The 18,270-nt window shown below is 40.2% G+C and overlaps 1 protein-coding gene across 1 annotated transcript; it reads right to left on the bottom strand.

Moving 5' to 3' along the window:
- On the bottom strand, nucleotides 1-15,693 carry LOC136426891 (titin-like). The gene is made up of 18 exons (XM_066415611.1): nucleotides 15,343-15,693; nucleotides 12,714-12,751; nucleotides 12,247-12,297; nucleotides 11,707-11,791; nucleotides 11,058-11,095; nucleotides 10,595-10,645; nucleotides 10,354-10,395; nucleotides 9,737-9,790; nucleotides 8,992-9,024; nucleotides 8,479-8,514; nucleotides 6,084-6,155; nucleotides 5,856-5,933; nucleotides 5,127-5,198; nucleotides 4,765-4,861; nucleotides 4,263-4,328; nucleotides 3,803-3,841; nucleotides 3,493-3,525; nucleotides 1-3,063 (listed from the first exon to the last, which is right to left on the bottom strand). The coding sequence occupies exons 1-18, from the start codon at nucleotides 15,691-15,693 to the stop codon at nucleotides 586-588; spliced, it is 3,714 nt and encodes a 1,237-aa protein (XP_066271708.1). The 3' UTR covers nucleotides 1-585.
- Nucleotides 15,694-18,270: the final 2,577 nt, after the last annotated feature.

Here is an 18,270-nt window from a genome sequence, read left to right as displayed (position 1 = left end):
TTGGCGCTTCAAAAGACACATATATTACATTTCACTTGTGTACAAAGCCACAATAACAGTCAGTGTCTTAAATAAATATAGTTCTGAATTGCATCACAAGATACATCTCGGGTTAAAATGTCTGTTTTTACACTCACATATACATGGATGTAAAGCATCATAAAATACTTTGGTTAAAATCTGTGTTTTATAAATAAATTTTTGTCGTGTCACTTTGATTTATACATGTACAATTTCAAAAGTATGTACAATTTCACACATAAACAGGTCGTCTCTGAAGTGATGTTTTGTGTCTTCGCTTACATACGATGACCCATATATTACACTGGCATAATAAAATCACACATGCTGACGATAGGTGATGACCAAAATGGTGTTCACTCATGCACAGTATCCTGATATTCATGTACACATGGAAATTAAATGTAGACAAATGGTAGAATAGTATGACTTATACTGAGTGGACGCGCCATTGTTGACACAGTAGTCACATGTAATGTCTAATGATCACCTTGTTGAACACGCATTGTGGCATAGAATCTCGTCAAGTCTTCAGCAAATATTTTCTGATACAGCTCCTAGCTATCAGAATAACGTAGTGGTCAGTCTGTGGCCCCTCTTAATTCTGGACTTCAGCATTGCCAGTGGGAAAGACGCGGGGTCGTTTCGAACAGTGTCCTCTCCCTCAGTGCCAGGAAGCTTGGGGCTCTTTCCTTGGCAGGACGCGGTGGCCGTGTTGTTGGTTGACGACGTGCCAAACGAGTCAGTGGGCTGACATCTCTGCAATACCTTCTGCTGCGCGGCGTGGGCATGCTCTGGTGTGGAGGAATTCTCAGGTACAATTTCCAGTCCTTGGGGTTCATCATTTCTTACAACCCCTGGTGCAGACCAGACCTGTGGTTTTATGTCTCCACCACCGACTTCAGGAGTTGGCAGCGAGTCCGAAGACGCCCTTAACCTAAAGGAGGGCCTCTGCGACAATTCACTGTGGTTCAGCTTGTAATCTCCCGAACAAGCCTGTGCTGGGGACGACGCTGACTTTCGAGCAGAGTCAGGATTGTCGGGTGGATTGTCATTTGTTTGTCCACGATCCATTGCATGCATTAAGCGTACCTGTTGAGCATAGGCTGCTATGCGCTGAGAGAGAAGGTACTGTTTCATGACGGAGTCAGGTAACACCATTAAACGTGCCTGGTGAGCATAGGCTGCTAGACGTCGAGAGAGGAGGTACTGTTGCACGAGCGAGTCAGGTATAGCCTCGTACAGCGCACCAATCGGACAGACGTGGACCATAGAAGACTGCGGATGGACTCTGTGCTCTTCAAGACTCCGGGTGACGCTCTGCACAGCAATGGACTCTGGAGGGCACGGCAGCTCTAGTTCAGGATTTACCGATGGCTCTGTTATGTTTGCATCACCTGACGGCAAGCTGCGATTCAAGAAGCCCTGTGGGGTGGCAGGTTCCTTCCCGAACGTTTCACCCTCATTTGCACCATTTGTTGGAGGGTATCCATCGGGCTTTTCAGTCTCTGGCATTGCAGCAGTCGCAGGTTCCTTCTCTGTCTGTACATGCTGTATGTCATCTGGCAGAGGTACGCCGTTGAGAAGCAGCGTCGGCACCTCAAACGCCGCATGTTCCTTCTTATCTGCCAGCATCTGCTGCTCGTCATCTGGCAGAGGTAGGCCGTTGAGAAGCAGCGTCGGCACCTCAAACACCACAGCTTCCTTCTTATCTGTTGGCTTGTGCTGCTCGTCATCGGGCAGAGGTAGGCCGTTGAGAAGCAGCGTCGGCACCTCAAACGCCGCATGTTCCTTCTTATCTGCCGGCTTGTGCTGCTCGTCATCTGGCAGAGCCAGGGGTAGGCCGTTGAGAAGCAGCGTGGGCATCTTCAACGCCACGGCTTCCTTCTTATCTGTTGGCTTGTGCTGCTCGTCATCGGGCAGAGCCAGGGGTAGGCCGTTGAGAAGCAGCGTCGGCACCTCAAACGCCGCATGTTCCTTCTTATCTGCCGGCTTGGGCTGCTCGTCATCGGGCAGAGCCAGGGGTAGGCCGTTGAGAAGCAGCATCGGCACCTCAAACGCCGCATGTTCCTTCTTATCTGCCGGCTTGTGCTGCTCGTCATCTGGCAGAGCCAGGGGTAGGCCGTTGAGAAGCAGCGTGGGCACCTCAAACGCCACGGCTTCCTTCTTATCTGTTGGCTTGTGCTGCTCGTCATCGGGCAGAGCCAGGGGTAGGCCGTTGAGAAGCAGCGTGGGCATCTCAAACGCCACGGCTTCCTTCTTATCTGTTGGCTTGTGCTGCTCGTCATCTGGCAGAGCCAGGGGTAGGCCGTTGAGAAGCAGCGTGGGCATCTCAAACGCCACGGCTTCCTTCTTATCTGTTGGCTTGTGCTGCTCGTCATCTGGCAGAGCCAGGGGTAGGCCGTTGAGAAGCAGCGTGGGCATCTCAAACGCCACGGATTCCTCCTTATCTGTTGGCTTGTGCTGCTCGTCATCGGGCAGAGCCAGGGGTAGGCCGTTGAGAAGCAGCGTGGGCACCTCAAACGCCACGGCTTCCTTCTTATCTGTTGGCTTGTGCTGCTCGTCATCTGGCAGAGCCAGGGGTAGGCCGTTGAGAAGCAGCGTGGGCACCTCAAACGCCACGGCTTCCTTCTTATCTGTTGGCTTGTGCTGCTCGTCATCTGGCAGAGCCAGGGGTAGGCCGTTGAGAAGCAGCGTGGGCATCTCAAACGCCACGGATTCCTTCTTATCTGTTGGCTTGTGCTGCTCGTCATCGGGCAGAGCTAGGGGTAGGCCGTTGAGAAGCAGCGTGGGCATCTCAAACGCCACGGCTTCCTTCTTATCTGTTGGCTTGTGCTGCTCGTCATCTGGCAGAGCCAGGGGTAGGCCGTTGAGAAGCAGCGTGGGCACCTCAAACGCCACGGCTTCCTTCTTATCTGTTGGCTTGTGCTGCTCGTCATCTGGCAGAGCCAGGGGTAGGCCGTTGAGAAGCAGCGTGGGCATCTCAAACGCCGCATGTTCCTTCTTAGCTGACGTCCCTGCCATGTCTTTCTTCACTTTACCCTAAAAAAGTGATTACAGCATAAAAATCAGCACCATAGACAGGAATATAGTAACATGCAAATGTGAATGTGAATGTCAGTGAATAATCTATTATTGATTAATAATAGAATTGTAATTTAATCCATACCCCCGGATTACAGTATGAAATTATCAGACTTTTCAAGTGTCCACCTGACTCTTTTCATCAGCGATGGAAATAATGTTTACCTAACACTTACGGAACATAGCGACAACATACTTGAGTTCTCTATAAACATTTATTTGTTGTTATTGACTGTTTTGTTATTGTAATTGCTTAATGAAGACTGAATTAGAAGAACTGCTTCAAAATACTAGCGTCGATTGTTTTCAAAAGTACACTTAAAATTGCAGTAGCATGAAAGCAAAACCTGTAGTTTGTACTGTAGGGCGCATAAACTTGTGACTTACATGTTCATGTGCCCCAGTCTGCCCAGTAAGATCCTGTAATGATGCCAGGGTAAAAGGGATATTAATTGAATAGAACAGTGCATCTTGGCAAGCATAGTATTTGTATCTAATGTGAATTTATTTCAGTGCAGAACCTAAAATAGATATAGTATATTAAGTATTATATCAAAACGCAAGACTGCCTTTTTTATTCTTTTGTTTTTCAATAGCACAGATCAATATGATATCTTGTTATATCATATTTGCAAAATCAAAATGGCAACCACAATATTTGTATTCATCAAAACATTTCAGAATCTGCAAAACTCACCTGTTTGAGCGTCTTGATCAACCCCTTACTAGCCTCCATCTACCAACGGAATAAATGATTTAATTGATCCATTGATACACATTTAAGGAGTATCTGACAATGTTCACTTGATAATGATACATATAGAGGATACTTCACTAACCAGGATATAATCTAACAATAACATGTATGTAGTATCATGATCATTAACCCTTATCCTTATCCATGTATATATATATATGGGTTGCACATTACAGAGCCTGTATGTCGGCCCCATATATGCACGGGTTTTTGGGGGTATTTTTTAGCTGAACGCATCACACCGCAGTGAAACGCACCAAATGCAGAAGTAACTATGCCACAGCAGTGCAAAAAAAGTCAAGGCAAAACTACCCGATAATGAAACAACGCCAGCAGGACAAGGTTACAAATGGACGAAACGGAATGATTGGGCCAAACAAAATCAGTTTCCGATCCTTACCTGTTCTCGCATCTTTCTGACCAGTTCCTGCTGACGTGCAGCTTTCTGCTCATTCTCTTTTCTCATCTAAAAAAAAGGATGTATAATATTTGAGTATTCCTTGATGCATCATGGAATATTAAACATTTTATTGGAAACAACAGACAGCACATGGTACTGATGCAAAGCATTGGTAAACTGATTGAGACAATTCTAAGTATGAAGGTAAAAATAGCGTTAAAATGAAACTTAGGGAAGACCTTTTAGTAAGCAAATTCTCTAGCTTTCCCATTTATAGTGATTGGTATCATTAAACACAATAGTATAAACCTTAAATACTGGCCAAAATCCAACAATATGATGTCATAATGACTGCAAATGTACCTTGTCTCAAATGGCAGATAGAAAAAATGGTATATGACATTACATTCATTTGATTCACTGCGTAACAGCATGCTCGGTTCTTACGACTTTTACATAACAATGCCGAAATCAAAATTTGTAGATGCCACATTACACATACCTTCTGTATGTCCTGTAGTATGGGCCGTGGGTCAATCAGGACATCATTCCCTTGCTCCAGGGTTTGAGTGCCTACATGCAGTCTGGCCTCACCAAATCTGTAAACGATGAAAATAGCACATAGTAATCATATAGACCACCGTTTAGATGGAGAAAATTGACTACAAAGTTGTTATTCAAGCAGTTTAAATGCTGTTTCAATAGCCATTGTTTCAATTTGGCACATATTTTAAGACACCTATCAATTACATACCATTGGGTAGAATCAAAGGGGGAGGGGCACAGATTCCAAATTTTAGCTATTCCTTTTCATACCAAAATGAGAGTTTTATTACAGCTAGGTTTGGAATGCAGATAACTCACCCTTTTTTTTCTGATTCAAGAAGCTCCACACGATCCTTCAGCTGCTCGATCTCCTCATCTTTTAGGGAAACTCTGTTGTGGTGAACAGAATAGACAAAATGAGATCAATCATAAAAATACAAAATTCAGGAAGTCTCTCTTTTGTGTCGATTTCAACAGTGGGTCCTCCTTATAGCTAAATACTTATTCTAATACAGCATTGGGAAAAATGATATTCTATTATCATTAGATATCAGTATCTTATCCCTAACCTTGTTAAAGGAGGGTTTAATTACTAATAACTTATCTGACACTCCCAAGTCTGATGAGAACATTAGGTACAATAAGGTAGGTGTGAGTGTCTAAGTGAGTGAGTGAGCATGTGAGTAATTGTGTGAATGGATGAAATGAATGAATGAGAGTTTGTGTGAGTGATTGAGTGAGTGATTGTGAGTGAGTGTGTGAGTGAATGAATGAGTAATTATGTGAGTGAGTGTGAGTGTGTGAGTGTGTGAGTGATTGTGTGAGTGAGCGTGTGAGTGAGTGAATGAGCGAGTAATTGTGTGAATGGATGAATGAGAGTTTGTGAGTGCATGAGTGAGTGAGTGAGTGAATGAGCGAGTGAGTAATTGTGAATGATGAATGAATGAGAGTGATTGTGTGAGTGATTGTGTGAGTGTGTGTGTGTGTGTGAGTGAGTGAGAGTGGACGAGCGAGAGTGAGCGAGTCTAATTTCTTAACCCAACTCACCGCTGCCGTGTGTTTGCGGCTTGATCCACGAGTCGCTTCTCCAGTTCTCTAATCTTTGTGGCTGCTTCTGTTCTCTCCCTGGGTAAAAATAGAGAGAGTTTCATGTGATGCTTTTTTTACTGTGACACTGATATTCTTACTAGAAGACCTGAACCTTTAAGTTGATAAAGATCAGGTTCTGACCATATGCTATAAATCATGATAAGTTTTGAAACAAAGATAACTCACCCTTCCTTTTCTGACTCCAGGACAACCACATGAGCCTGAAGCTCCTGAATGAACTCATCTTTCTGGGAGATCCTGTTGTGTTACACAGAATGGACAGAAATATCAAATATGTTATAGTACAAATGTATTAGAGAGTCTCTCTTTTGGTTTGCAACAGTGCGCTCTCCCTTCAGCTAGTAGTTATGTTATTCTGATATCAAAATATCATAATATGCTATCTCTGTGCTTGTCAAAGGGATGATTTAAATACAACTGGTCTTATTAAACATTCCCATTAGTTAGGGAACCAGACACAACAAGAGTCTGAGGACCCAAAATCTCCATGAAATTTGTTTTTTATTTTATTTATGTTGTGTTAGGTTTGTGTATGTTATTTGTTGTTGGGTTGTTATGTTATGTTTTATCTGCTTCAGGGTGGTTGTGTTTATATTTGTTTTATGTTGTCTGTTACGCCTCAGTGCATTGGTTTCTCCTTCTCTTTTGGCTCTCATGTGTATCTCTGACACCTGGAGACATCCCGACCTTGCCTACGAAGTTGTGTAAATTATAAACAGGGACAGGGACAGCGGTTGATAGAACACAACTTTACAGGTGAATAAAAGACGGGTACAATAGATAAGCAGGAAAGGTTTAGTGACCAGATCATGTCAAAGTGCTACGTAGTTACCTATAAACTGGTAGCATTGTACGTTAAATATATTGTGGTCCACAGTACCATTGCCAAACCATTGAGAAAATAAAGCCAGACCACAACTGGTACATGGTATGAGCAAGAAACAGCCTGTTAACAGGTCAAAGTGAATTTACACATAATCAAATGTGTGATGTGTCCTGGTTTGTTCACATACCTTATGCTTTGGATCCCCATCATATATCCTTTGATCCACAGAAACTGATCTTGACCTCTTCTTTGCTATTTTCCCATATTATTCAACTGGGGTCCTCAAACATACAGACAGACTGGAATGAGTTGCCTTACATTAAAACCATGTAAAACTGTTCCTTTCACTACCTGCTGTCAAGCTTCTAGTCTGGTCAAATCAGTCCCTACAGACTGTTAAGCGCCAACAGCTGTTAACAACCAACAGTTGCTAAATTGATTGATGGGCTTGGCAAGCTAAAGCCAACAGCTGTTGACCATTGACCCACTTACGCGGATATAGGATACCCGATATAGGATAGGCCAACACAGCAAATATAGATTTCCCCATTACTTAGGCAAATTAAGTCCAATTTGCATAATTTGCACTTCATTGTATTCAACCCTCTCTAAGCTACCTGCCAAGTAAATAACATGAAAATCTGTCGCTCCTTTCTTCAGTTATTCTCCTTTGAAAATATTTACAAACACGCCATTGCAGTTCCAGTGACACATACCAGGGAGCCCAAAATCGACCTTGACCTTTCTCCTCCCAGCACCTACCCACATACCAAATATCATTTCAATCCATCCACACGTTCTTCAGTTATGCTGATTTTAAGCTTCCGGTGACACATACATACAAACACGGTGACACAAACATACACACACGCGCACACACACACAAACACAATAACTTCGCATGATTTGAACTTCAGTGTGTACATCTCCATCCAACCTACCAACGTACCAAATAACATGAAAATCTGTTGTTCCTCTCTTCAGTTAAACCCCTTTAGAACATTTTTACAAATAGGCCATTGCAGTTCCAGGGACACAAACCAGGGGGCCCAAAATCGACCTTGACCATTCTCCTCCCAGCGCATACCCACATACCAAATATCACTACAATCCATCTACACGTTCTACAGTTATGCTGACTTTAAGCATACGACGACACCCATGCAAACGATTTACCTCCTTACTTATGCAAATTCGGTCTCATCTGCATAGTTTGCACTTAAGTGTGTACAACTTGGTCTAACCTACCTGTGTACCAAAGAACATGACGATCTGTCCATCCACTCTTCAGTTCTTCTACATTTAAGATTTTATCAAATACGCCATTGCAGTTCCAGTCACACATGCTAGGAGGCCCAAAATCGACCTTGACCTTCCTCCACCTAACACCCACCCACATACCAAAAATCATTTCAATCCATGTACAGGTTCTACAGTTATGGTGACTTTAAGCGACCGGTGACACAAACATACACACAAACACCAAACGCAAGCAAAACAGTACTCCATGAAAAAGCCTTTTTTCATGGAGATAATAAACTGTGTATTGTCAGTGGAGAGTGGGTGGGTGAGTGTGTGTATGTCAGTATGTGAGTATGTATGTGTGTGAGTGAATGTGAGTGAGTGAGTGAGTGAGTGAGTGAGGGAGGGAGGGAGGGAGGGAGGGAGCAAGTATGTGGGTGAGTGTGAGTATCAGCATGTGTGTGAGTGAGTGATTCCTTGAACCAAACTCACCTGTGTTGTGTGTTTTCTTCCAGCTTCCGGATCATTCTAAGGAAAGACATCAAAGAATCGTTAAGCATCTTCAAGCAACTGATTAATGAAACACTTTCTATCAAGTTTCAATGTTTCTTAAGAATTTCTCTGCTATTGCCAATTTTTCATTTCAGTTCCAAAATTTGTGAGGTTTAAGAGCTTACTCAGATTGTATAAAGAAGCCATTCAAATTTTTAACAAGCCTTTAACAACCTTACATGCTTGTAATTCTAGATTTACTAAAAACAAATACAGTCAAACATGGTCTCAACAAGGGACAGAGGAAAATGGTTGGTGACTGGAGGTGGTTGCTCCAGACAAGAGGGTCTTACCAATGCAAAATCTTATGGGACTGTTTCAATGTGACTTATGAATGGAGGTGGTTGTCTTTGCTAGGTGGCCAGCCAGGTTTGACTGTATATGTTTCGCAATGGTGATAGCTCTAGTTCATGATCAGCTGATATGATCTCAAAATGATAATTTGTAACTTACGTATTGGTGACTTCTAGCCGTCTGGCGAAGTCACTAGAAAGAATCCATAAAACGATATTAAGGAATATAATGACAACAAGCATGTCTACAACTGTGAAAAGAGATACTGTAAACCCATTCAATATTGCAGTTGGTATTTTAGTGTTTGGGAGGAAAGGGAGTAGTTCACAGCATTTAGTTTTAATGGTGGGAAGAAAATTATTGTCTCAAATGTTAGTTATCAAACATTTGCTTTGTTGAAATTCTAGCCATTAACTAGTGGCAAAAGTCTCATTACCGTAAAAAAGATCAACAATTACAGTAGCAATGTGGCTCCCCATTCAAAGATAGGAAGCAAATTAAAACTTTTCAAAAAGTGGTATTTTATGTCATACTATAAATTCATTTAAGTTCATGGCACTAATAAATTTCATGGAACAATGAAAATCAAGAGTTTGTGGTATCTTTGAGTTTGTTGTCTAAACAATTAGTAGAAATTATGGATTCCAAATACAAATGAACGTTTGCTGGTGTAATGGTTTTGCAGCAAAACTAAAACACAATGAATATTTCAAAATCTAGAGTAAATATCATGCATCAATTTCTTAGATTACATGGTGAAAGTGATATAAAATGCTTAACTAAAGGTTTATCTAGGATCTACTGTATGAAATACAAGTTTATTCTTTAGAAATGAATATTCAATTCAAGTAGATATCTTTTCAGCACCAAGGACAGGACGTTAGTAAAAAATGACTGTTCTTACCTCAGAATCTCGTTCTCTTGTTTGTGGTTGTCTTCCGTTTGTTCTTGTAGCCTCCTGTTAAAAGTAAAAACAGAGTAAAGAACTGTAGTATTTTCTCTTCATCACATGAATTTCCTTTAATTGCAGAATTGTGCTCTCTAAATTTGCATTCGTATTCTTGATGCAAAGGATCTTGATGTAATTGACATCTAATACCACGTGTCAACACATTAAATTTTGTTTCATTATCTTGATTGTTTTTATTGTTCTGATGTTACAGCTTTAAGCTGAAAAATATTCTTAAATGTTGTAATGTTGATTGATATAACAACACCAGGTCCTATAGAAATGGTGTTTTACATTTGCCAGAAAATATCCTTAATCTGTATAAATTGCTTGCTGTGGATTACATAGCTAACTTGTTGAACTTGCATCAAGAAAGAAAAGTGCATATCTGTAACATTATAGAGTTTCATAGATTTGACTACATTGAATTCTGCTCTAGACTTTCTTTCCACCTTTCATGTACTTTCTTTCCACCTTTCATGTAGTCATCAAACCCAACCTTCCTTTACGTTTAACCTATAAAATTAACGTATTAAAAAAAAGAGAATTCCAAGCACAACGTCTAATGTTACCTGACAAAAATGGAGGTGTAGTGTTGTTTCGTCCGAAACAAGCTGAAATGACAAAGTAGAAACATTTTAGCCATACGTCTCAATGACAAATGATAAAGAAAATGGCCAACAAAATTTGTGACAGTTGTTTCACTGTCTTTTATCAAGTGTTTCTACATATATATCAGCTGAATCAACTAGTGAATCTATGTCATATTTTTCCAGTATTTTTTTGTCTACGTGTGTGTACTTTAATTCTCACCTCTGTAGGTCTTGTAGTTCGTCCAAAAGAGCATCACTGTACTCTATCACCCTGAAAGGAAGAGGAAATAAAAAAGATGAATAAATTGGTACTGTTATATTATATAAAAAAAGCAGGATATCTCTGCCATGGTAAACAACATAGTTTACAATAATAGTTATTGTACTTCAATGTCAAATCTTTTTGATATATTTCTGCAATGATGAAGAAATGATTTCAAATACTGCTGAGTGAAACTGTCTAAGTACAGTCTTTCATGTAGCAATAGTAACAACTCAAAGAACCCTTGTGATTTTTCTGCCCCCCCTAAAAGACAGGGTATGCATACAAGTATACGTTTTAAACATGTAACAATGAATACTACCCCCCCCCCCCCACACACACATTTTCATAGCTCTAAACTCTGACTACTTCTGACTACAGTGGCTATAGCTAAAGCTGACTGAAACTTCTGAGTTCTTACTCTTTCAACGAGGGCTCACTGCTGCCTCTCTGACTTGGCTGAGTAAGAAAGTAAGAAACATGCTACAATTAACACAAAAAAAACACAAACAGAATAAAGCAAAACAAAAGGAACTTCTGAAAGCAATTCAAATCTACCTACCTACCTACAAATCAAATTCAAAATAGTTTTTTGTGTATGGATTCACAGTGTACAGTTTTATCCTAAGAATTTCATACTTCTTCCTTACATTAGATATTTCATACACATTTTGTACAATATCAAACCACCCCATGAAGCATCCACAGAACTTACATAAAGTGGCCTTAAATATAACAAAGAACTCTGTTAAAATGATGTTCTTCACTTCAAATGCTATAACAAGAACTTGGCACAGGGGAGTAAGTACTTGCCATTTTTACTGTAAATCTTAAAACCTTTCCGGTGGTTTTATTAAATCTATGTTTTTTACAGTGACTTTTCACAATTATTCATGACACAGTGAATATGTCTCCCTATAGTAATTATTGTAATACTAATAGTAAATTACTAGATTAAAACACTGCCATAACCTCCCTCCTCATCTTTCGTTGAAATAAAACCACTGCAAAAGTAATAAATTTACAGTATTGACACATAAATAAACTCCCCAAGTAACATTAGAACTTACCTTGGACGCATCATCCAAGTCATCTTCTGCTGACTCTTTTTTCAGTTTGATGACCATTCTTCTGAACATAGAAGTCTTCCCTGCTCTAATGTTGGGATGTAAGTATTACTAACAGTGATATGCCATAATCATGATAAACAATTATTGATGTCGTTTCCAGCAAAGATTACAAATAAAGAGATTATATACACTGACTGACAGTATTGTGGCAGCAGTTGCATCAGTTAATTCTGAAGTTGGACCTGTGGAGTCAATTTTCCATCATTCTTCATTTATTGTTTAAACTAATAACATTAAAATGAAATTGAAAAATGAAATAGCGCTACCACACAGTTACAGTCCATCTTGAAATTATCACCTTGATTTCATTTTTGCAGTTTTTGCACTGCCCCTCTACAGTAAAATCATGACACTGCAAAACTGTCTTTATATATGCTACGTTATTGTTTTGACCACAAATTCGGCCACCAACTAAACCTATTTGTCACTCCTACCATTTAACAAGATATCTGTGAAAATAAATGTATTTACAGTACTTACTTCTGGAGGTTTTGCAGGTCTTCTGGGAGAGCCCCAGTGCACTCTTTTGTCCTGTAAAGAAAGTTGATGATAACAATTAGGAAATCGTATCATAATTGAATAGTAAAAAAACCTGACACATCTTTTATGGCATCATAAAAAAAGGACTTTTGCACTTGACTTTGTTTTTCAATTTCCAAATGTCTATGTCTATTTGAAATACTAAATCCTTCAAGTTGGTGAATTGTCACGATGATGTTGTACTGAGGCACTAGATTTTCTAGCAACAATAACAGCTATGAGCACCCCTCCATTTTGAAACCCCCCCACCCAAAGTTAATGTGTACTAGTAATAGTATGTGACATAGAAAAACATACAACAATGAAGACTGGATTCCTTCTTTCCTAGTTTTTTTTCATAGTTGTAAACTCTGACTACTTCTGACTGCAGTGCTAACTAAGCTAAAGCTGACTAAAACAGTTCTTACTCTCTTAACGAGGGCTCTGTGCTGACTCTCTCGGTTGGCTGAATAGGAAAAGGAAACAATTGCTACCATAAGAACAACACAACAAATAAACAAAACAAAGCAAAACAAATGAAAAAAAACATCACACCAATTAATTCTAAGACATTTTGGAGTAAACAGTGCTTGGAGGAAAATCTCATTAAAAATACTATAGTCCTTCTGAAATCCCTCAGACAGATTTTATGTTGATATTTCACTTCAGCATTATTTTCTGAAATTAAAGAACCAACAAACTACATATTGGTGTAATAAACCATAATCATGATGAAACATAAGAAAGTCTAATTTGGCCACCTTATGTAACTTCTGCAAATGATGTTTTCTGAAAATGATAATTTTGACTGTTGCACTTTTTTGTCCAATGGCAAAATGATACAAGTTGCATTTAAATCGTTCAATAAATAACTTCTTTACGTGGACTGCAAATATCAAGTGTAGATTGAAGGGTCTATAGTTTGTCATGATTTTGTATCCATTTTGCATTTTCGTAATAGAAATACTCTTATCAAACGTTAATATGTCCTTGATACACACTTTGGGGCATAGAAATAGTAACCTACGTTTAGCGAAGCATCCGCAGAATCTACATAAGGCCGCCTTGTGACAAAAAAAATTGAACTAAAGATAGCATCACTTCAAATGGCATAAACAACAATGCAGTACAGCGGCGTTTAAAAACTTACATTGATCTTAGTCTCAACCTTAACCTCCAAGTCGTCTTCTGTTGATCCTTTCTTCAATTTCTGGACCATTCTTCGAAACATCGATGTCTTCTCGACGCTAGCGTTGTCCTTGGACTGTTGATCTGGCTTTGCAGTCGCCATCATTCAACTTCTCAAATGTAGATGAGTAAAATGCCTACAAATGTCATCAAAAACAAATGTAAATCTATCTCAAGCACAAACAATACATTAATAAATCTTAAAATATTGCGAAACAAAATACTGGGTTACATTTCAGGCTGTCTTTGTCGTAAAATATCCTGTTGTTGTCCTTATATAAGTAGTAATAACCTTGGTGACTTTGACCTTGTTCTATTCATTCAGCGGCAAAAATGATTTCAGATTGTTTGGTGCGTTTCAGACCCAAAACTTCCACTTTATGTCACCCTGCTGTCTCCTCTTTGTGTAAAGAAAACATACGAGTAACTTTTGACTTTGATTTGTGATTTTCATTATCATTTTGCTGATTTTTTAAAGTCTAAAAACGGAGAGAGAAAAATCCCCACCTTGCTTCTAGAGCTGGCTAGTTGTCATCTGTGTAAATAGAACACCGTGTCCATGGCAACCGGAGCAAACATGGCGGATCGAACGCCTGGGAGGAATGAACTTTAAAATCGTGCGTTGAACATGGTAAATCGTGTTTTGAATACATCATCTCAAGCTACTTTGAATATCCAAGCCATCCTCTGGCTTATAATTATATCTTTTGACAAAAATTCCGTCATCTAGTTGATCGTTGGGATAACATGAAATGGTATTGATCTACTTTTTATCTTCTGGTCATTCCTGTATGATTTCCAGCGGATAAGCACAGTTCTGGCAACCAGGTTGCTCTCGGGACTAACTCTTGTGTAGCGCATCATGTGAAGTTTCTTCGCCCTTAGACGTGCTCAATACACGGTCTGTGCTATAATGTTTTGATACCTAGTTCATATTGATTTACTAAATCACAACAAACGCTACAATTTTCCCCTAATAATATCAACAGCTTTGTACTTTTTTTAATCGCGGATGAATGTAGCAAATGCATCATAGTAAAGGGGCCAATCTCGCAGTCAGGCCAGGGCAGACGTCAACATGTAACTATACTATGATGTAGACAAAACGTTCCAATATGGGCATTATGGTTATGTTTTTGACTGCGTCGTCTTCGAATGCATGGTTATCAAAGCTTTTTAGACAGTGCTGCAAATACTTAAGTCTCTTAAGTTTGTAATTCTGGCGGTGTTACTGACCCCATTTTCAAAAACCGCTGACAAAGAATGCACTATGGATAAAGGCGACGTAACGTTACTTCATATGGGGAAAAATGCATCACTTAAGCTATCCACAACCTACAAACACGTCAAAAACCAGCCGGACCCACTCCTCTGCTTGGAGAGTACACTGCTCCAAAACTGCACCACTGCTAGGTACGGAAAAGTCACATTTACTATGTCGACGTCTTCCAAAATGTGTATGATATAGATAAAGATTTATTCTATTGATATATATTTACTGTACTATTTCATCATCACTTTCAAATACGACACTGCAATATCAAACCTTTGTGGCCCATATGATATCAACATACAGACTCATATATCAGCACACTAGACACATCTACTAGTCCTGTACCACCAAATGATTTTTAACCCTATCTAGGCTGTCCCCCCTTCATGACTTCCAAACGGCATGGTGTATGATCCAATTTGCAGGGGGTGATATCAAAGCATGTAAATATTATTGATACATAATCTAGTGGAAAATAACACCGCCTTCTGGAGTTTAGGACTCCTTTAAGCTTCATGCAGCTGTTGTAGGATCGCAAGGAGCTTTGGCGGACATCCGAGCCTTGATAAGATCTTCCAGAGCCCATCTCGGCTTACCGTGTCAAAGGCTTTTGTCAGATCTATAAAAGCCGCATACAGCCCCGTGTTCTGCTCCCTGCATTTCTCCTGTATCTGGCGCAGTACAAATATCATATCTGTCGTTCCACGCTTGGCTCTAAAGCCGCACTGGCTCTCTGGTAAGTTCTCTTCAGCAATGGTAGGGATGAGTCTGTCCAGTACAACCCTTGCCAGTATCTTGAACCTGCTACGGGACAGCAGGGTAACTCCCCTGTAGTTGGAGCAGTCCGATTTCTCCCCTTTGTTTTCATACAGTGAGACAATAACGGCATCACGCAGATCTTGTGGCACAACTCTTTTTTCCCAGCAGGTGGCAAACAGTCCAGCCATTCTCCATCGGTGGTCCGAACACTACGGCAACCTTTTTGGAGACAGACGCCAAGTACAGGAAGAGTCCATCATGAGAATCCCCCAGCATGAAGTTAGGGTGGAACTGGACAACACACCAACGCAGGAGGAGGTGAAGACAGCCATCTCAAAACTGAAGTGCCACAAGGCTCCAGGGGTGGACGGAATTCCAGCAGAGGTCTACAAACTCGGTGGGGATACACTTCTTGAGAGACTCACTGGACTGGTATACCATACTCTGCTAGTAAAGATACACTTAACAGATACAAAATAAAACCATCATTAGATTATGGTGGTCGTATCGTGGGCTTTTCATTCGTAACGCATAAACAACTAAATTTGAAAAGATGGAAGGGTTCAGGTGAAGACAAACCAAATCTTAGTCTTCGTTCTTACAACTAGAATTGTACATTTGATCCTCATATGAGGTTTTTTGTCGTAATGGTGAGCCTTTCATTTGTTACAGAGCTTTTCCTGTATTATAATTATGGGTATGAAAGTATGTCGGCGTTTTGTGGACTGAGTTATGATTAACCCTGTCTGGTATGTTTTCATTTGTGTACAAATGGTCATTGGCGGTAAAGACATAATGTCGTGGTGGCAAATCTTGTTATGTTGAGCCCAACATACTGTTGGGCGCAACATATTGTGTTCGTAAGGTTTCTTTCTCCTCAGATCTTGTAATCGACGTAGCTCGGTCGTCCCTGTACCAACTGAGCTGAAATTTGGTATACAGGTAGAGTGGGTAAATACCCTGGGAACCTTTTTTAATTTTTTCGATATTGACCTTGAAAGTGATTTTATTGAGGTTTTTCTGACCAAAAACATACATTTTGGCCTCCTGTGCTCTGGAAATACATCCAAATGACCTGAAATTTACTATGGGGGTACATTGAACAAATATTCAAAGAATCCCATTCGCACTTTTGGCATACAACACTTCAAAATACGATTTTAGAGGGTATTTTGGGGAGAACATCGGCTTTTTTCCTCATATGGGGTCACTGACCTTTAGGTCACATCTTTATTCATCTGGCCAGGTGGACTAATTCGGTCAGCCAATGACAGAGCGCGTTGTAACACGGATTTATCAAGCTCAACCTGATTGGTTAAAATAGTCAATTCAATTAGGGGCATACTCTGACAGGTACAGACACAACTTCACTACTCCCTGGCCCCCATCCTTGCGCTGTTATTGTTGTGTCCTACTGAAGTTAAGTGCAATTGAGAAGGTTCAAGACTTTTCTGGTGGTATTTTTCGACACACACGGTGTTTTTCTTATTTTAACACTGCATGGAAACAAAGATTTCCACAGGTTTGCAAGCTTGTATACTATGGTGAAACCTGACATTTCCTCGCTATGTACACAATTTTTCTACCGCTGTGTCACCAAGATTGGACACCAGTGCACACAATAGTGAACACAAAGTGTCCAAAGTTTCCCACCTATGAAACATCCCGTGTCGGGACGTTGACAATAACATTAACAATAACAATAGAGAGTTGTGAAATGCGTTAAAATTTACCTTGAGCAAGGAGGCCCTTGCTTTGAGTAATAGTTTAAAGTTTTTGGCTAAAAATGACATAAACGATTTCAAATACCAACATTGCAGACATACAACAAACGTTAGCCTCTATGCCACAGTCGCTTTTTGCATGGGGAGGGAAATGGGCGAAACATGTTGCATTTGCTCCCGCAAATGTTGCCTTTCTAGTTGTCAGAAGCCTTTTTTGGTGACTATTCCTCCATCATGTGTCCTTCCTTCAAGGCTTCCCGAAGTTTCTCAATCAGACTGTGCTTGGTACCTGTAGACGGAGGGAGGGGCAGCATGAAAATGTACCGAAAGACAAATTAACAGCTGTTCGTAGACTTCATACCTGCATGAGATTCATACCTTATGAGTTTCCATCACAAGTATAGCATTTTTGCCATGCAGCGCAAAGGAATTAGTGCCATTTTTTTCAGCATACCACATCAGGCGGCTGATATCAGGACTTCTCTAATTGCGAGGTATGCTACTTGAATGCTACCAATGCACCAGGCGGCACACTGTATTGTATGGGCACCGCCATACTGACGATTGATGTCATGGACTGGCATATGGCACCTCCCACAAATCATTGTTGGCATATATACACTTGAATTTGTTTCATGATTAAGACGTCTGTATGGATTTTAAAAAAAATCAACACTATGAACCGGGATGAGAGGGGGATAAGTTTTGTTAATCCTTCCAGAACATGTAGATTTCATAATGAAGGCATCTTTTTTTGTCAAACTTTCTTTTATTTTCACGCTCGCATCAGTTTAGGGGTTCACAGTGGATGTCATCCATACAATCAAATCAACATGGCATAATACTAAACTATTCAAGTCAGATAAAGAACTAATATGACAGCGTTTCCATACACTGTCAGCAACATTATATTAAAGAGTAGTCAGAGCAAAGTAGATGATATTTGGTCAGGTCGGAGCTGTAGAAAATTCAGTTAAGTCCGCAGTTCATTTAATTATTATCTCTGGTCTCTGTGGGTATAGAAATCACAATACTCAGTCA

This window comes from Branchiostoma lanceolatum, chromosome 2 (genome assembly GCF_035083965.1).
Source record: "Branchiostoma lanceolatum isolate klBraLanc5 chromosome 2, klBraLanc5.hap2, whole genome shotgun sequence".
NCBI lineage: Eukaryota > Metazoa > Chordata > Leptocardii > Amphioxiformes > Branchiostomatidae > Branchiostoma > Branchiostoma lanceolatum.
Note: the sequence above shows the minus strand (reverse complement) of the source record. Positions and strands in the feature narration are given on the sequence as shown.